This window comes from Theobroma cacao, chromosome 1 (assembly GCF_000208745.1).
Source record: "Theobroma cacao cultivar B97-61/B2 chromosome 1, Criollo_cocoa_genome_V2, whole genome shotgun sequence".
Taxonomy (NCBI): Eukaryota; Viridiplantae; Streptophyta; class Magnoliopsida; order Malvales; family Malvaceae; genus Theobroma; species Theobroma cacao.
In genome coordinates this window covers 28985212-29006622 of record NC_030850.1, presented here as the reverse complement: position 1 = coordinate 29006622, position 21411 = coordinate 28985212, and the positions used below count along the sequence as shown (strand labels likewise).

The 21411-nt window shown below is 35.3% G+C and overlaps 1 protein-coding gene across 1 annotated transcript; it reads right to left on the bottom strand.

Annotated features, from left to right (window-relative positions):
• Positions 677-1288, bottom strand: LOC108661412. The gene has a single exon (XM_018118061.1). It carries the CDS (start codon positions 1286-1288, stop codon positions 677-679), a length of 612 nt encoding a protein of 203 aa, XP_017973550.1.

Genomic DNA, 21411 nt, shown 5'->3' with positions numbered 1-21411 from the left:
ACACCACCTTTTGTGTCACATTGGCATAGGAAGCTGCTTTTACCCATTTCGTGAAATAATCAATGGTCACCAATATGAATCGATGTCCATTAGAGGCTTTTGGCGTAATAAGCCCAATCACATCTATTCCCCACATTGAAAATGGCTAAGGTGCTGTGAAAACGTGCAATGGGGCTGGTGGAGTATGGATTCTATCTGCATAAACTTGACACTTGTGGCATTTTCGAGCAAAGTTTATGCAGTCTGATTCCAATGTCAACTAATAATAACCAGCTCTTATAATTTATCTAGCCAACATATGTCCATTAGCATGAGCTCCACAAGTTCCTTCGTGGACTTCTTTCATTATTTTGTTAGCTTCCGTAACATTCACACATCTCAAAAGTACTTGATCTCGACTCCTTTTGTAGAGCACTTCTCCGCTAAGGAAGAAACCCATTGCTAATCTTCTAAGAGTTCACTTGTCATTGTCCGTGACATTCTCAAGATATGCCTAGTGTTTGATGTATTGCATGATATCATGATACCACGGCTTACCATCAACCTCTTCCTCAACATTCAAGCAGTGTGCGGAGACTTCATGAACTTATAAATCAAAAGGGCATACATCAGCCTCTTCTTTTATTTTGAACATTGCTGCGATAGTGGCCAAAGCATCAGCAATCTGATTTTCTTCTCAAGGAAAATGGTTGAAGCTGATTTCCTTGAACTGTTTGCTTAATTCTGTAACCAGCTTTTTATATGGAACTAGTTTAAAATGTCTAGTTTCCCATTCGCCTCTCATTTGACATATCACCAAAGCCGAATCTCCGTAAACCTCTATCGCGCTGACTTTCATCTCGATTGCTGCTTGTAATCCCATTACCAACGCCTCATACTCCGCTATATTATTAGTACAATTGAAATTCAATCTCACCGTGGCTGGATAGTACTTTTCATTTGGAGAAATCAACACTGCCCCAATTTTGTGCCCCAAAGCATTGGATGCTCCATCAAAATACATCTTCCATGGATTAAGTTCATTGGGACTATCTTTTTCTATGTGCAAGACGACCATCAAATCTTCATCTGAAAAATCAAAACTTACAGATTCATAATCCTCATTTGCTCGATTTGCGAGGAAATTAGCGATGGCGCTCCCTTTGATTGATTTTTGGGACACATACACAATATCATACTCAGACAATAGCACTTTCCATCGAGCTATTCTTCCAAACAGGAAGGGGTTTTCAAAAATATACTTGATGGGATCTAATATCGCCACAAACCATGTTGTGTGATACAACATATATTGTCAGAACCTCTGGGTGGTCCATGCTAGTGCACAATACATCTTTTCAAGCGTAGAGTATTTGGACTCATACTCTGTGAATTTCTTGCTTAAGTAATATATGGCCTGTTCTTTCTTCCCAGTTCCATCATGTTGTCCCAGTACACATCCCATAGAATTCTTGTTCACAGTCAAATACAAAATAAGAGATTTTTCAGTCGTCAGTGGCACCAACACCGGTGGATTTGTGAGATATTCTTTGATTTTATCAAAGGCTATTTGACATTCTTCATTCCACTCTCTTGGGTCTCGTTTTCAAAGCAGCTTGAAGATTGGATCACATTTGCAGGTGAGTTGGGATATAAATCGAGCAATGTAATTCAACCTCCCTAAAAATCCTTTCACTTCTTTTTATGTTTTGGGAGGTGGCAGCTCTTGAATAGCTCGTATCTTATCCAGGTCCACTTCAATTTCTTTTTCACTTACTATGAACCCCAACAATTTCCCAAAAGTCACACCAAAAGTGCATTTTGCATGATTCAACTTGAGCTGAAACTTTCGCAATCTCTCGAACAGCTTCTTGAGATTGATAGTATGATCCCTTTCTGTATGAGATTTTGCAATCATGTCATCCACATATACCTCTATCTCTTTATGCATCATATCGTGAAACAAAGCTACCATTGCCCTTTGGTAGGTGGCACCTGCATTCTTCAATCCAAATGGCATTACTTTGTAACAAAATGTTCCCCACATGGTTACGAATGTTGTTTTTTCCATATTTATGGGTGCCATCTTGATCTGATTGTAACCAGAAAAATCATCAATAAATGAGAACAAAGCATGTTTTGCTGTGTTATCCACAAGAGTATCAATATGTGGCAAAGGGAAGCTATCCTTCGGACTCGCTCTATTCAAATCCCTGTAATCGACGCACATTCGAACTTTTCCATCCTTCTTAGGAATTGGAACCATATTAGCCACCCATTCAAGATACTTAGCCACCTCTAAGAATCCAGCATCAAATTGCTTCTTTACTTCTTCTTTAATCTTCAGCAACATTTATGGCTTCATCATTCTCACTTTCTGTTTAATAGGCTTGCAATCCAATCTCAAAGGTAACTTGTGGACAACAATGTCAGTATTAAGACCTGGCATGTCCTGATATGATCAAGCAAACACATCCACATATTCGCGGAGCAGTTTTTCTAGCTTCTACCATTCATTAGATGACAGTGATGTGCCAATCTTAACCTCTTTCTTTACTTCCCCATTTTCGAGGTTAATCATTTCTGTGAGTTCCTGATGAGATAAAATCTCCCTTTCCTCCTGTTCCAACATTTTCGACAAATCAGGGGGTAAGCCACAGTCATCCACCTCCTCTTCAGTTTTCAATTCATCAACGTTCGAAATCATCTCAAAATCAATATTCAAATCATTGTCTAGATTGTCTTCGTGTTCATCATTTAAAGACCTGCAAACAGTTAAAATTGGACATGTGTATGGGCAAGTATTTATTGGCTAAAAGAATAGATGAAAGGAAATATACAAAAAGGTTGATGAATTATGAAACACATTATGCATTGTCATTTATTTAAATGATGAAGGTAACAAAAAACCCTACTTAAATAAGAAATTACTCTTAACACCCTTGGTCATATGCATTTAGATAAAATTGTTCATTACATTTCCAAAGACTTAAAAATGATGGGCAATTCCATGGCTATCTAATTGGTTAACTCCTCTCCTGGTAGTATTTAATACACCACAAGGACCTTCTCGTTAGATTCTTCGTCTTTGATCATATGGACTGACAACTCATCAAACATTTGCAGAACTTGATTGACCTTTGTTGGTGTTTTGGGATGAATGAAACCTGCAGAGCGAAAAGTCTCATATAAGTATGGAATTGTCTGTTTCCCAAATTCCTCTTCCTTTCCCTCAAGTTGAGCCATCCTTTTAATCTTCTTTTGAGCTGTTAATTTTCTTTTCTCTTCTTTGGTAGGCTTGTACCCCAAACCAAACCTTTCTTCATTCTTTATTGGAATCAAAAGACGGTTAATTCCTTATAAATTCTTTCCTAACCCCAAACCTGCACGGCATCCTTTTTCCACTATCTGCTTTACCCCCATATCAGTTGCTACTGACAAACAAGGAGTTGGTATAATTTATCCTTCCCCCACATAGGTAGCATTAACAAATTCAAAAGATCTAAAAGAGCACTCTGGGATTTCTTCTGTTGCCTCTACATGGGGGGCAGATGAGGGTTGAATGGCCAGTATGTCTTCCTTTGCAGATACACTTATCAATTGGCCCTCAACTATTAATTTAACCTTTTGATGAAGGGAAGAGGGTATGGCTCCGGCCATATGAATCCATGGACACCCTAGTAAGTAATTGTAGGACGGGGCGATGTCCATGACTTGAAATTGGACCTCAAAATACAAAGGCCAATTTTTATCGGTAGTTCGATGTCTTCTACCACCTCTCTTATGGTTCCGTCAAAAGCCCTTACAACCATGTGGCTGGTTCTCATATAGGACAGGTCTACAGGCAACTTGGTTAAGGTAAAGCGAGGCATGACTTTTAAAGCTGAGCCATTGTCGATCAAGACCTTAGGTACGGCGTGGTCCTTGCATTGGATGGTAATGTGCAGAGCTTTATTACTTCCTCGGCCACCCGATGGAATTTCCTCATCATTAAAGGCAATGAAGTTCCCCACTGTAATGTTTTCCACCATATGATCCAACTTTTCCACCGATATATCATGAGCCACATAAGCTTGATTCAGGACCTTAAGTAGCGCATTCCTGTGTGCTTTCAAATTCAGAAGCAAAGATAACAGCGAGATACGAGCAGGCATTCTCGTTAATTGCTCCACCACACTATACTCATGTGTTTGATAAATTTGAGAAATTTATCTGCTTCTTTTTCCGTAACAAGCCTTTTAATCTCGTTGTTCGGAGCAACTGAAGGTTCGATGGTTTAGTCTTTGAGAAAGGTACTTGCTTCTTTCAAATCTTCTCCTTGTTTGGATTTTCTTTTTTCAACCCTTTCTGCTATCTCAGGAGAATAACATCGTCCACTTCGCGTTATTCCTCCCACACCAGTCAGATCTGTAGAAGATACTTGTGAAGTAAGGGGGGCCATACCTAAGATATTACATTCGTAATTCCAGGGAATAGCCTTCTCACTCTTGTACTGGAACGGGCTAGAAATTTTAATAGTGATGCCACTTTCGATAACAGTAGGGGTGTATCATTTGTCGGACTCCTGTTTTCTTCATAAAAGATGGTCAGAGATTTAGGTTTATTCACCTCAGATGAACTTGATGCTACTTCAACTAGGGTGTCTTCATTTATGGTTTCGACTAAATCCTCTTCGCCTTCTTCATAAAATTCAATTACAGACAAATCCATCAATTCTTGCAACTTACAACGAAAGCTATCACAATTCTGAATGGAATGCCCAATTACCCCCATATGAAATTTTCGAGAATGAGTGAAATCATGCCCCAATTCCTTTATGTCTATGGGTTCTGGAGTGATGGCATTTATTTTGAACAGTGTCTCAAACACTTTATCCATCAGCATTTGAATTTCATCGAAATTTCTTTTCACCCGTTGAATTTTCTTTTCATGTATGGCGTTCACTGTCGAACTTCCATGGTTAGGCAAGGGATTCCCATCAACATTTGAATTGTCTTTTTTAGCAAAATTCAAAAGTCTTGTCTTGATGAGCGCTTGGACTTTATGTTTTAATGCAGTACAATTCTCTGTGGAGTGTCCTTGAATTCCAAAATGGTAATCATAATGTGCATTCGAGTCATACCATTTCGAAAAAGGAGGTCGACGTGGTTCTAAAGGGGTTCGAGCAAGGAGTCGATTTTTTATGAGTTGTGGCAATAATCTAGTGTAAAGAATTAGGATAGGATCAAACTTAGGTTTTTCTGGGATAGTTTTATGTCCTCTTTGACCATTGCCAGAATTATTGGTTGAAGCTACCGGTCTTGGTGGTGGAGCTTGTGGGAGAATAGTGGTTTGAAACGTTGGTTGTGGGGCAGGTTGGTACACATATGGGTTTTGTGCAATGTTGCCTATGTTTAGATAGAAGGGTTGGTATGGGGGGTACGGGTAATATGGGTTAAAGTTATGGGTCTGTTGTCTGTCATGGGCCACTACTTATACATCTCATTCTTTTCTTTTGGGCATACTCACTTTCTTGAAGCTAGCAACCTCCTACCCTTCAATTTTTTCACTTTTGATAACTCTTTCTATTATTTCTCCAGCTAAGACCAAATCCGTAAAGTTTTTCGTGGTGTTGCCGATCAAGAGTTCGTAAAATAAAGCTCGATGTGTGTTTATGAACAACACAGTCATTTCCTTATCAGTGAGAGGTGGCTGAACTTACGCTGCTAAATCCCTTCACCTTTGGGCATATTCCTTGAAGCTCACTTTGCTTCTTTTTCATAGTCTGCAATGATAACCGATCAGGGGCTAATTCAGCCACATGCTTGTATTGGGCTATGAAAGCTCTTGCTAGATCTTTTCAAGACTTAATACGATTTCGATCTAGCTGTACGTACCACCGAGTAGCTGACCCAATCAAGTTGTCTTAGAAAAAATGGATTAGTAATTTGTCATCATGAGATTGTGCAGCCATCTTTCTACAATACATAGTAATATGTGCCATGGGACACTTTGTTCTGTCATATTTTTCAAATTCTGGAACTTTGAACTTGGTCGAGATCAGTACATCAGGCACTAAGCATAGTTCAGTTGCATCCATGGTACCGAACCTATCAACTCCTTCAATAGCACGAAGACGCTCTTCCAACAAATCGTACTTTTTTTTATATTTTTCATTTTCTCCTGTTTGTGATGAGTCCTTTCTTAGTTTCTCTTGCTCTTTTGGATCGTCTAAATCTGGAACGTATATTAGTTCAGCAGGATTTATCCCAGAATACGGCTCAAATTGCCCATGAGTCTATTGATGGCCCATCGGGGGTGGTGCATTGTAATAAATGGATGGCATCACTTGAGGGTGGACCCTTTGAGAGATTTGGGCATGTGGTGGAGTGAACCCTAGGGGATAAGGTGGATCATCCCTTTGGTTTCCTGTGTCTTAAGCTGGTGGGTTTTTTGACGGAGCTGACTCTTCCGTAACTCTTTTTTCTTTATTTAAGCTTGTCATCAATTTCATCATCTTTGCTAACTGTTCTCTCATTTCTTCTTGAGCTCTTTCCATTCTATCCATTCGCTCTCTTTGTTCTTCTTCCATGATCCTTGCTCGCTGACGCGTATTATGGACATGTTGGTCACTTGGCTTAGGTGGTTGAGTTATTTTTGGAACCTTATTGTAATCATAAACATGAATTAGATGCATATTCGATGCATGAATAAAATGAAGAACTGAACCCATTATCTTTATTTTTAGGTGAAACTACTTATTGTCATGAAATGATGATTTATGCATGTATGAATGATTATGTAATAAAAGTATTCGTCACATGACACCCAACAACAAAGTCATCCATTGCATAAGATAATGTCTTTGATTACAACTCAAGGGTCATCTAGAAATATTCACCAATTTTATTATAATGGCTATACACCTCATCTAAATACTTAATCAACTGTTGCTCTTGTTTTCCAACTGGAAATACCTGGCTCCTTAATATGTCTGTCTTCCAAGCCATGCTTCTCGCCTTGTAAGCCACCTCCCTCATTTGCCAAACCAAGTAATCCATCTGGTCGTGTTTCTCTGTATAAGCTTGTTTGTAGGATTCACCCCACTCTTGAATTCTGGTGCTCTGTTGCTTGAGGCGTTCATATTCCTGTTGATAAGTCGTCATGACCCCTTCGAGCTCTTCATACTCCTATCTTAGTAATTGGATGGACTTTTGTTGGTATCGCACTTGATTTCTTAGTCCATCATTGTACGCTTGAAGTTCATTGCCTCGATTTTCTCTCACTTGTATTTCCCTTTGAAGTTCACTGGTTGTGGCAGAAAACTTATTATTCAGACTCTTATACTTCCCTTCTCAATTACTACCTATTTTTCTAAACTTCTTTCTTTGTTTAATTACTTCTTTCTTCATCTTCTCACACTCTTTTTGGAGGTCTTCATACCGTTGCTTCCAATTGACATTTTTAGCTTCGGACTTCTTTCGAGCCAACTCACTTTCAAGCAAAGCATCTCGTGGTTCCGGATCAACTGGGCCACGCAGTGCATCTTCCTTCGGATATACCACATCCTTAACTCGTTGCTCGTGCCATATCTGATATTCGGTAGTTACTTTATCAGTGTATCTCCCTTAGTCGACTCGACTGATTTTCTTCCAAGCTCGCGCAATCTCTTTAATCTTTTTCAGAAAACCCGACTCTCCATAAGCAAACTCCAAAGTATTAAATCGGTGTGTCATCAACACAAACTGCTTTGACCCAAATTATCTTTTCACCATGATTGGGGCGTAGCTGATTGCTCCCCATGGCCCCATTAACGGCACCCAAGGTTCATTTTCGTATTTGTACAAGATCGGGTGATGTGGCATCCACGGAGCGCTCCACGTTGCTTCCACACTCATGAGTTTTTGAAGTCTAGAGATCCATTACTCTTTAGTCCTATTTTCTGGCCATTCACTCTCACAAATTCTCTGATAGGGGCGGTTCACAAATGGCTTCTTGAACTTCTCGACCTTGCATTCAAAATGACTTACTATCCATATGGAAAGAAGATGTGTGCATCCCACAAATCGTCCTTCCCCCTTTCTTTAACAATAATTCAGTGATCTAAGAGTTTTTGCTAGAATAGAGGGTGAAGGATTGGCCTTGTTGATGACTTGCTCGAAGAAGTCTATAATTTCGACCTCTATATGTCCCAAGACTTTGGGAAAGATCACTAGCCCATAAATTCCCAAGGCCATCACAAGCTGTCCTTGCTCGGTGTCTCGATGCTTCATGATATAGCTAAGTAGAAAACTCCATGGGATACATTCATTGTCCCTTTTTTTCCTTAGGTTTTGATCAACTTCTGTCGGGATAATACCCATCATCTTGGCTAACTTTCGCCTGTGTCCGATCTTTTGTCCTCTCCAATATATCTTGTCCGGATTATCAAGATCGATTTGTAAGAGAGCTGAGTACTCTTCAATTGTGGGGACCACATCCACTTCATTAAACACGAAGCACCTATACGACGGATCCCAAAATTGCATAATGGCCTTCAACAACTGTTCATCAATCTGGACCTTAAGGAGCCGGGCTATGTGGCCATATTTCTTATCGAAACTTGCTCGAGTGGTGGCCCTCCATCTATCCCATATGTCAAGTAAATCGGTGAAGTCATTCTGTTTAAAATCAATATGGACCCTATCAGGTAGTGATGAGAAGTGATCTTTTGACAAGCAATCTCCCTCATTTTGTTGGGCACTCGCCATGTGCTGAGTCACTTCGTATATTCCATCGTAACTTGAGGATGGCCACGATGACTCCATGTATGCAATTGGATCTACTTTGTCAACGGTTGTCAGGTGACAAATACATTTCCTATATGCAAAATTATGATGCAAATATGCATATGATAAAAAGTTTAAGTCAATACCGTAAACAAGAATTCCAAAAGATGAATAATTAATAACATGATACCTTTATTACTTCGCGGAGAAGAATTTAGAGCAAGGAGATTATGAAAATTCCTTCATGTGTACCTAGTCAAAAGGTATATTCTCACGGGTGAAGCTCTACCTAAGCAAAGGCGACTCTCGGTATTTTACATGCTGAGTTTGGGTTGAAAATGGAGCTAAAGGTTCCCAAATCGCTCCTCACTGTCGTCCACACGGACTAGTAAAGCACCTCAGTCCTCACCCATTACAGGCTTCAAACAGACTAGGTTCGATCTGAGTGGGAGTCTTCACTAGCCCATGCGAAGGTTATCACCTCATGAGAACGTAGCTACTTAACTCCCTCCTAATTAAGGACAAAGCCTGGATGAAAGGCTTATGCATGAATGCAAGATGTGTAGTGTGTGAGAAGGAATATACTGACCTTGGACCAATGATTTCACACTCCCCTTATCCTAAATTTCCCGCAATTATTAAAAATAATGAAATAATAATAATAGCAAAATAAATGAATGCATTAAACAAAAATATGCAAAATTGATGCTAAGGAAGACAACAAATTATTTAAGGCTTAAGATAACTTATGATTAATTAATGGCTTGACTCTCGATGTCCCCAGCGAAGTCGCCATCTGTCGTAACGTGCGGGTCCGTGAACCCGACCGCCAGACGTCGACGAAAATTAAGTGGTTAGGAGTCTCCACCAATCTTTTTTATATAGGTGTGATTGGTCATCTATTAACCCGATTCTAATCGACGAAGTTCTAAATTAATTTTAAGTTCGTCGACAGAACGAGAACTGATCCATATTTTTCAGAGATAGGTTCGGGAGTGCGGTTACGCACGGAGAAGGGTTAACACCTCCGTGTCGTCCGTTCCGCGAACGATACCATTTAATCTTAAGTTATCTTATTGTAGCCTACTTTTGATTTAATCCCTGCTTATTAACTAATTTTTATTAAATTGGCTGATTGAGTTTTTTTATTTTATTTAGTTTTACGTATGCACATGATGCAAGCGTAAAATGATGTCATGACTTGTTTATTTTAAATAATGGAGTCGATAATTTTTAATTGGAAAATCATTCGAAGACCATCCCAACGCTTTGATGAAGTCTCGAAATTTTCCTCACCTAGAGATATCCCCGAAAGAACTCGTCTTTACAAGCTCCTCGGGAAAATCCCATCATCGGGATTCTCACCCCATTAACAAGAAGAATGTGGCATGTTATGACAGTATAAGATGATGATGCTTATATGATCGCGTTTATTGATTTAGTTAGTTAAAATTCATGTGATAATGTGTTTAATAGTTCAAGGTGATTTATTGCCTTGTTTACGTGTTTATTATTAAAAATTTTTCTTTAATGCATGTTATTTGCTATTTTATTATTTTTTTATCTTTTTTTAATTTATTTATTATTTATTATTTTTATTTATTATTTCATTTTATATTTTTTAAATAATTATTTGAATTAATGAGTATTGGAGTATAGAGTTCGGATTTATCCCGATGCTTCGGTGAAAATCCGTTTTGATCTCCAAATTTAAGTGACCTACCTAAAAGTGGCAACTCTTTACCCTTTTTAAGTGAAATTACTCAAAAAATGTATATTTTATTATTTATTTATTATTTCTATTTCTTGTTATTATTATGTTTTTTCTTTTTTATTTCTTTATTCTTCTTCATAATTTATTTTTATTTTTTATAATTTTTATATTTGTATTATGATTTTTTAATATTATCATTTATTTATTTATTATTATTATTATTACTTTTATTTTTATCTTCTAACACTAAAATCAACATAAAAAAAATTTTAAAATTTTTTATAACTTTTCCTAAAATAATTAACATTAAATCAATAATACATTTTATTTACACAAGATGGACTAGATCTAAAACCTACTAAAATGGTCCACAAATAAAAGGAAAGAGTTTTACCTTACTAGGCTAGATTGGCCCAGTTTCCACAAACCCGCAGAGGACCCAAGCTTGCCACACCAGTCCTGTTTTGCAAGCCCACCGGACCCTTGACCTAAATCCTTTTCCTTCTTTTTTTTCTTTTTTCTGTTCTTTCTTTCTTTTGCTTTTGCTTTCTTCTTCTCTCCCAACCACTCCCCTTTTTTTTTCTCTCTTTCTTTCTTTCTCCTTCTCCTTCTTCCCCTCTTTCCCCTTCTTTCTTTCTCTTTTTCTTCTTTTCTTTTTCTTCTTTTCTTTCTCCTTCTCCCTCTCTCTCCCAGCCATAGCACTCCCCACCGCCGGTGCCTCTCTTTCCTTCCTCTCTCTTCTCCGTCGATCCTCTCTCTTTCTCCCTCACCCTTTTTGTTTCTTCTGTATTTATTTTTTGATTTTTTTTGTTGTTTGATTGTGGCTTTTTGGTTGCTGTTTTGTGGCTTTTTGGGTTAATTGTTATTGTTTTTTTCTCGTTTGAGTTTTTTTTTTTGCAGGAGATGAATCGATTTTTTTAAAATTTTTCTTGACTTTTTTGGCTATGTTTTTTTTTTGCTTTCCTGAAAAATCCTCTCCCTTCTTCTTTAAAAATGGGGTTGTCCAAAAATTTGGACAACCTGGTAATGGGGTTCTGGCACCAAAGAGTTGGTAGCCAAAGCCCCAATTACTCATGGTGGTTAGGGGAAGGGATGGCTGGGCATACGCCTAGCCATTCCTCTATTCTTTTCTTTTTAAAAAAATTTTATTATTATTTTATTTTATATTTTATTATTATTATTTATTTTAGAGGTGTCTACAACCTTATTCTGGGGCATGATGATCAAAAGAACAAGGTTACCTAATACCTCCGAGATACCTTGTCTTCAAAAATAGCTCTTTTCCCCCTCTCATTTAGTAAAAGTATTTCTGGAAAGAGTTGATCATGAGAAGGTGTTTTGATATTAGATCTTTGAAGGCTTTTATGGAACCTTTATTGTCGAGAGTTGTCTCTTGAGCCTTCATTTGAGTGGTTGATTGAGAAAGAAAACATTCTTGATGAATCCTTTCAATTTGGAAAAGTTGATTCAATCTTCAGTAGTGAAAAAAAAAACAAAAAAGAAAAGAAAAAAAAAGGTGAGAGAATGGTGAGGAAAGCTGATAGTGACATTATGCACTTGAAATACCCAAATAGTGTCAAAAAAGAAAGACCCGAAGAAAAATCAACCTTTGATCTTAAAAATATTCTTTTCTAGGGATTTGCTCTTCAATATAAGTGAACATAGTTGAGAGGATAAATGGTCGTGTTTCATTTTCCCTTCACAAATAAGAAATTATCCACTTGCTACCCCTTTGAGCCTATTAAACTGTCTTTAAAGTGCACCTCAACCAAGGATCACCTCCCACATTGGGGGGCAATCTTGAAGAAATTTTTTGTTAAAAGCATGGATGATAGAAGATTCATTTTGAGGGAAAAACGAACATCTGTTATATTATGGGGAACAGATGCGAAGTTGAGTTCTTGAAAGTTTCGAACTCAATCCATCAACAGGAAGATTGAAAAAATGAATGAAGAAGAAAAAATGAAAATGAAAATTGAAAAAAAAAAGAAAGGAAGAAAAAAGCATAGAAGAGAAATGATGGAAAAAACATGCTTTGAGAAAGGACAAATGTCTTAAAAAGAGTCCTTAGAGTAGTAATGAATGATCCTTGGTTTAATCACCTTTAAATACATATTTTGGGCCTGTGTATCCATTTCTTTCAAAACCTTTAACCATAGCCTACATTACGTGCTTGAAGAAGTCCATTTTGATCAAGTGTGGATACTTAAATTGAAGAGCTAACTTAGAGAAAGAGACCATCACATGAAAGATGAAACTTTGACTTCTTTTCTTTGCTAAAATTACATTCTTGAATCCTTTTAGTCATTTTGGACTAAGTTTGAGTTTTTCAAGTGCATGATGGAACAATCAATCAAAAAAAAAAGAAAAAGAAAAAAACAAGTGAGAAATATGAAGCTCTAGGGTGAAAACCCGAAAGGGCAGTCTATAGCGAAGATAAAGATGAAAAAAAAAAAAGTGAGTGAAAAAGATGAAGCTCTAGGGTGAAAACCTAAAAGGGCAGTCTAGAGCAAAGATGGGAATTCATGAAGCCACTCATGATTCCAACTAAGGTGATAACAAGAAGCACTAAAGACAAACCATTTCAAGGCAGTTGAATGCATTGGACACCTTCCTAAGGGTTTAAGACTCTCAAGCACCCTTAAAGATTCAAGATCATTTGAAAAAAATCCATACTGAATTTTGAGCCTATCTCTGTTAAAATAGCCTCCTACAATTTTAAGCCTGCAATAGCTGGTCTTGACATTTATCATCTTGCCACACATCATGAGGCTTAAATAGTGTCAAATTTGATTGTGATTTGAAAGGAATCTTTTTGTAAAAAAAAAAAATCAATATACCTTTGTGAGCCCAGACAAAGAAACTTCAACTTTTCTTCTTTTCCTCATGAAATGGTGAAAATCTTTATTGTTTACCAAGACCTTGATGTGTTAAACCATCCAATCCATATGAAAGACCGGATTGTCATTTGGCTCATCCAAAATCATTTCAAACAGTAATCGTCAATTTTCAAGAGATTCAAGTATCACATATTGGAAAAATGTCAAAATGACTCAGTTTTGTTCCTAACTTGAAGTACCTTTAGTCATAAAAAAATTGGTTTTGTGGGGCAATTTTATCAAAGTGCAAGATGCTTTGAAAGTAATGGAGAGTTCTTCATTTTTGTAAAGTAACTTATGCTGTTGTAGTATGAAGATCAAAAGTTTTAAATGATGAGACAAGCATTTTTGTGAATCTTTTCTCAAGGATCAAGAGGTATGGAACCTTTGAAATCAAGTTTGAATTGATATATGATCTCATGGGGATATCCATCTTCGGGAAATAACTTCAAGAATTGGGAATGATGTGACAAGACTAGCAAGAAAGTTCTTTTATGATAAAGTGATTTGGCAATTGCACAAAAAGATTATAGAAAAGTGTGCAAAGATAGAAAGAATGGCTTTCAATAGAGGAAGACACTGAAATGAAATGATGAGATAAAGGTAATTTTTCCTCTTGTCATGTCATCATGCATGCATGCACATGACCATGCAACAGTGAGGTTGGAAATTTTCTATGTAATAGTCAACATTCACAAATATTTCTATGCATTGGGAAAGGTAAAAATCCATGCAACACAAAAACCATGCAAAGACATCAAGCCTTGGTTAATTTGAGAACCACTTTGTAAAATTTCAGATAATTAGTTTCAAGATTTTTAAAGTTATGTTGCCTCAGCTTTGAGGAGCCACATTTTTAAAGTCAAGTTGCCTCAGCTTTGAGGAGCCACATTTTTAAAGTCACGTTGCCTCAGCTTTGAGAAGTACATTTTTAAAATCACATTGCCTCAGCTTTGAGAAGTTCATTTTTAAAGGTCTCGTTGCCTAAGCTTTGAGGAGTTCATTTTAGAAGTTTTGTTGTCTCAGCTTTGAAGAGTTCATTTTTAGAAGTCCCGTTGCCTCAGTTTTGAGGAGTTCATTTTTAAAAGTATCATTGCCTCAGCTTTGAAGAGTTCATCTTTAGAAGTTTCGTTGCCTCAGCTTTGAGGAGTTCATTTTAAAAGTTCGTTGCCTCAGCTTTGAGGAATTCATTTTTAGAAGTTTCGTTGCCTCAGCTTTGGAAAGTTTCATTTTTTAAAAGTTTCGTAGTCTCAATTTTGAGGAGTTCATTTTTAAAGTTTTGTCGCCTCAACTTTGAGGAGTCTCATTTAAAAAAAAAACAAACAAAAAAAACAACAATAAAAAACAAAAAGATAAAAAAAACAAAACAAACAAAAAACAAACAAAACAAAACAAAAAAAAAACAACAAAAAAAAAAGCTTTGGTAAGACAATTAAGAAATTTTAAGTCAAGTACAGTGTCTACGTCTTTGCATTATTTCAGATTATCGAAAAGAGCAAAGAGGGGCAGCTGTAGACACTTAAATTTTGACAAATAATAAATCAAAATTAAATATTAATTAAAAATTAATTGACTGAATAATTAGAATATATATATAAAAAAAAAGAGTACTGGCAGAGCGCGGACGCCCCTGCCAGTACCACCACTACAGTGCCAGATGCGAAAAACTCGCGTCTGGCAGAATAGTGGAGTTTGCCCCCTCAAGAAGCCACAAACGAGTATAAAAGGAGGGAGCACTATAGCAACCAGGAGGGAGGAGCCAAAAAAAAAAAAAACCAGTATTCAAAAACCCTAGAAAAAATCCTTAGGCAGCCAAGAAACCATAATCGGTAGACCAAAAATCCTAAGTTTCCTAGCAACCACAACAATCCACAAAAATCAAAGAAATATACCAAAAAATTCGAAAATACACATAGTGAGAGAGAGAGAATTTTTTTGGGTGAATTTTTGGTTCATTTTTTTAAGGGGGGTTTTGTTGCTGTTGGCTAGAGAGGAAGACGTTGGGATGGGATCGCCGGTTAGGATGGAGAAGCTTTGGGGTAGGTCACCGGTGGGAAAAAGGAGCTGAGAGAGAGAGTTGCGGGTCGCCTATCGTCGGATAGAATAGGGCAGTTTAGGGGAGATCTAAACGGTCGTCGATTTTGGAAAGAGAGAAAGAGAGAGCCAATCGGCAGTTAGGAGAGATCTGGAGCTTTGGGTGGTCGACGGCAAGAAATAGAGAGGGAGAGAAAGGAGAAAGGATCGAGCGGCGTTAAAAGAGAAAGAGAGAGAGACGATCGACGGTTTGGAGGGATTTGGAGCTTTGGGTGGTCGACGGTAGGAAAAAGAGGGGTAGTGAGAAAGAGTTGACCGGCCTCTGGAAAGGGAAAGCCTTTGGTTGACCGATGAAAGGAAAGAAGGGAGAGAAAAGAGAGGAGAGAAATTGGTGGGCTACTGGGAGAGCAAAAAAATGGAATTTTTTTTAGAGAGAGAGTAAGATAAATGGCAGAAAAAAGGAAGAAAGAGGAAGAAGAAAAAGTAAAAAATATCAAGATCAACTTCTGGAGGGCCCCTAAACGGCATCGTTCTAAGGAAAGAGAAGCTGTTTTTTTCTTGAAGCAGATCAGTGGGTCTTGCTGGTCCAATCAGTCAAGGTAATTTCTTAGCTTTTCTTTTGATCTGATTTTGTGGTGGTGATTAGTCCAATGTTTAGGGAGGAGGACAAGTTAATTTTAATAAATGATTTAGAGATAAAGTATACATGAGAACAATTAGATGTTAAAAGAAAAAATAAGAAAAAATAAACAAAATGAAATAGGTGAAAGTAAAAATAGAGTGATTTTATAATATATAGAAATGGAAGTAGATGAAAATATAGGAATAAATATATTTAAATATATGATAAGTAATAATAAAATTAGGTAGAAATAATTATTTAGTTATATAAGTAAATCAAAACAAAATATATGGAGAAATGAAAAAAATACACTTAATTGTTAAAAATAAATATATGAAACATATAAATAAATAAAATGTAATGAATAAAATTAGTAAATGACAAGCTAATCGAGAAAGATGGTTTTATGTAAAATATAAAGATAATGAAAATGGGATAAGATAATTAATTATTTAATATAGATAAAATAATCGTTTAGTTTGATACCGATGATGGGATGATTAGTCGGGACACGAGAAGTCGCAATCCCAGGCCCATTTTCTCTAGGTTCGAAATCAGAATTAAGGCTCCACCAATACAATGAGAGGGTCTCGATTTTAAGATCCCAAAATTTTTAATAAATAAAGAATTTGACTATACAAAAATTACTCAATAAAAATAATAAATAAATAAATAATAATAGATAAAAAATTGATGATAAAAAAAATAATAATAATTCGAATATATAGTAAATAATTAATTTGTGAAAATGTAATATACATGACATTAAATAAATAGAAAAATAAAAAATAATAATAAAAATCTAAGACAACAACTAATTTAAAATTAAGCATTAAATGGAATCATAAACAATTTATCTAATTATAAAAGGAAAATATAAGAGTAACCTCGAACAAAAAACGTAAAGTATAAAAAATAATAATTAGAAATAAAATAGAAAATATGATAATAAAAAATAAAATAAAATGACAATAATAATTAAATAATAAAAAAATAACAAAAAAATAGAGAATTGCATTAGCATAGCATATACATATGTTGCATAATGCATATCATTGCATATAAATATTTTTTTTTTCGAGTTTAAGCCCCGATGATGGGATCTTGCGAAGACGGGTATTCTTCGAAAAGTTTCCTAGGTGAAAAGGTGTCCCTGGGTCCCACCAATATGATGAGAGGGCTCAAGAAATATCTTTAATAAAAGGCTTTCGCTCGTATTAGTTCATTATTCACAAAAATATTATTTTTTAAAGAAAAACGTACGATAACCCCGATGATGGGACTTATTCGTCGAATTTGCAAAGGTGAATTTCTCGGATAATTCCTTAGGTGAGAGAACTCTCCGAATCCCACCAGTATGATGGGCGAATCCGAGAGAACGTCCTCGATAAAAGGTTATTCGTCCGATATTTTTCATCTCATACCATGCATTTCATCTTGCCTCACATTTGCATTCTATTTTAGGTTGAATAGGAGATAAAATAAAGGAATAATAACTAAGAAAATATAGTGAACTTAAAAAATTAAAGCATAATAGAATAATCTAAAAATGGTACCGTTCATGGAACGGGCATCTTGGGGGTGCTAATCCTTTTTCGAGTGTAACCGTACTCCCGAACTTAGATCTAGAAAAACGTAGATCAGTTTAAGGTTCTTTTCGGTGGGCTTAAAATTAATTTAAGGCTTCATTGATTAGAATCGAGTCAATAGGTGGCCAATCGCACCTAGTAAAAAATATTGGTGACGACTCCTAGTTTTTAGAGTTTTCATCACGTCTGGCTGTCGGATTTTCAGACTCGCACGTTATGATAAACTGAAGTACAAGAAAAAGCAGTTGTCACTTATAGACTTGATTATGCACATCATCATTGAAGACATAACTCGAAGGGAGATTAAGGCCTCAAAAGCTAAGGAAGTTGTAACTAAAGCCAATCTGATACAAGGTAGAACCCAGCATCAACAAAGGTACCTTTAAAAACCTGATCATAAACCCAAAAGTCCTTATCCCACATTAAAAAAGAAGGGTAGTTGTTTTGTTTGTGGAAAGCTAGGGCATTATGCAGCACAATGCAGGAAAAAAGTAAAGGAAAATGACAAACTTGCTAATCTAAAAGTCAACTTGGTCCAAGCGAATGAATCCGATGATGTAATTGTTGCGGTCATTTCACAAGCAAATATGGTGGCTAGTGTGAAGGAATGGGTGGTAGACTCAGGTGCTACCAGACATATTTGTGCAAACAAAAATACCTTTACCTTTTATATTCTAATAGGGGAAGGAGAAGAGATAATATACCTTGGTGATTCTCAAACTGTTTAAGTTCTCGGCAAAGGGAAAGTCTTTGTCAAGCTCACATCTAGTAAGACCTTAGCTCTGAATGATGTTCTTCATGTTCCCAATATAAGGGTAAACTTGGTGTCTGTGGCCTTATTGGGTAAGGTTGGGGTGAAAGTGTCATTCGAATCTGGCAAGATCGTAATGACAAAAAATAATGTGTTTGTGGGTAAGGGTTAATACAATCAGGGACTCTTTGTACTTCACATTTCCAATGTTTTGAATGAAAATGCCAATTCTTCTGCTTATATGATTGACTCTATTGATTTATGGCATGGTAGACTAAGACATGTTAGCATTTCCTATATTAAGAAAATGCATTACTAGATTTAATTTCTAGTATGAAAAATGGATGCATTAATAAGTACGAGATATGTGATGAAACAAAATCAACTAAGAAAACTTGTATTTTAATAAATAGAGAATTTGAATTATTAAGTTTAATTCATACTGACTTAAGAGATCTAAAACAAACTATGACTAGAGATGGTAAACAATACTATATTACATTTATTGACGATTATTTTATATTTACTAAAGTTTATTTACTTAGTCATAAATATGAAGCTTTTGACATGTTAATTAAATATAAAGCTGAGGTAGAAAATCAACTGAATAAAAAGATAAAAAAAACTTAGATCAGATAGAGAGGATGAATATATACCGATTAATGATATTTGTGAAAAAAAAGGAATAATTCATGAAATTACTCCTCCATATTCTCTTGAATCAAATGGTGTAGCTGAAAGGAAAAATAAAACATTAAAAGAAACGATGAACTCTATGCTTGTTAGTTCTAATGCACATGAAAATTTGTGGGATGAAACTTTATTATCTACATGTCATATTCAAAATAGAATTTCTTATAAGAAAACTAGTAAGACACTTTATGAATTATGGAAAGGCTATTCTCCTAACTTAAAATATTTAAAAGTGTGGGGGTGTCTTGCTAAGGTAATGCTTCCTGACTTTAAAAGGAGAAAAATTGGTTCTAAGACATCTAATTGCATGTTTATTGGTTATGTTGAATATAGTGTTGCATATAGATTTCTTGCATTAAAAAGTGATGTTCTTAATCATAATACAATTGTTGAAACAAAAAATGCTGAATTTTTTGAGCATATTTTTCCATTGAGAACTGATACAATTTCTCATGCACCTTTTAATAAAAATGATTTTGAAATACAAAATGATAATTTGAAAAGGAGTAAAAGACCAAGGAAAAAAATTTCTTTTGGTAATGATTTTTATATTTATCTTGTAGATATGACCCTTTAACTTATGCTGATTCAATTTCTTCTAAAAAAAGTCTATTTTGGAAAGAAGCTATACAAAATGAGATTGATTTGATTCTACAAAATCAAACTTGAAAATTAGTTGATTTGTCACCTAGAGCCAAACCAATTGGTTGCAAATGAATTTTTAAAAGAAAATTTAATATTGATGGTTCTATTGATAAATACAAAACTAGATTAGTTGCAAAAGGTTTTACTAAAAAATAAAATATTGACTATTTTGATATTTTTGCTTTAGAAACAATAATTTCATCTATTCGTGCTTTATTTGCCTTAACTTTAATTTACAAACTTGTTGTTTATCAAATGGATGTTAAAACCGCTTTTTTAAATGGTGATTTAGAAGAAAAAATTTATATGACACAAATCGAGGAATATGTTTTTCCTGGTCAAGAAAACAAAGTTTGTAAATTGACTAAATTATTATATGGCTTGAAACAAGCACCAAAACAATGGCATGAGAAATTTGATCAAGTTTTTATTAGTAATGGATTTTTGACTATTAGAGGTAATAAATATGTTTATACAAAAACTATTGATAGTGAATGGATGATTATTAGCTTATATGTTGATGGTATGCTTATTTTTAGTACATGCATTGATGTGGTTAATAAAACAAAATGTTTCTTGGCTTCTAAGTTTGATATGAAAGTTTAGGAAAAAGCCAATGTTATTTTGGGTATTAAAATCATAAGATGTGATAGCGACTTAATGGTAACACAAGAGCATCATGTTGAGAGGCTACTTAAAAAGTTTGGACATTTGATGTCACACCTCTAAATACTCCTTATGATAGTAATATCCAATTAAAGAAAAATAGAATTGATAATGTAGTTCAGTCTCAATATGCACAGATTATTGGGAGTCTGATGCATTTGATGAATTATACTCAATCGGATATAACTTATGCAGTGTGTAGACTGAGCAGATATATGTAAAATCCCAATTGAGATCATTGAACTGCCTTGAGCAGAGTGATGAAATATTTGAAAGGTGCCATAAACTATGGTATTTTATATAATAGATTTTTCACTGTATTAAAATTATACAGTGATGCGAACTAGATCTCAAATTCAAATGAGACAAATTTAACAAGTGGTTATGTATTCACTTTTGGTGGGAGTGCTATAACTTAAAAATCAGCCAAACAAACAATAATTGCTAACTCTACAATAGAGTCAAAATTAGTAGCTTTAGAGTTGGCTAAAAATGAGGCTGAGTGGTTAAGAAACTTCTTAGCAGACATTCTGTTGGGAATGAAACCAACACCTTCTGTATTTATGCATTGTGATTGCTAAGCGACAATAGTTATTGCAAAGAATAAAACTTTCAATGGTAAAAATAGATACATTCATTTGAGACATGATGTAGTAAAGCAACTGCTTAGAGATGAAATTATATCCATTAATTATGTGAAGTCAAAGTTGAATTTGGCTGATCCTCTAATTAAACCCTTAGGAAGAAAATTGATTAATGATACATCGAAAGGAATGAGACTTAAGCTAATTGAAGAAATCAACAAATAATGGTAACCCAACCTATGCGATTCAAAATCCCATAAATTAGGTTCATATGGGTAATAACAAATTATTTGTTGATAAATTAATACACTATTAAAATTATTGTCTCTCATATGATGTATGAATAGTGCAAAACTACAATGTAAGAAAGGTTAAGTTAAACTCTTAATGAATTTCATGTCTCTTATGGGTAGTATATTAAACTGCAGTATACATTTGATGGAATCACCTATATAAGTGTAGAGTGGGGTCGCTCTTATGAAAATTATAACAAATTCTCTAGAGCACT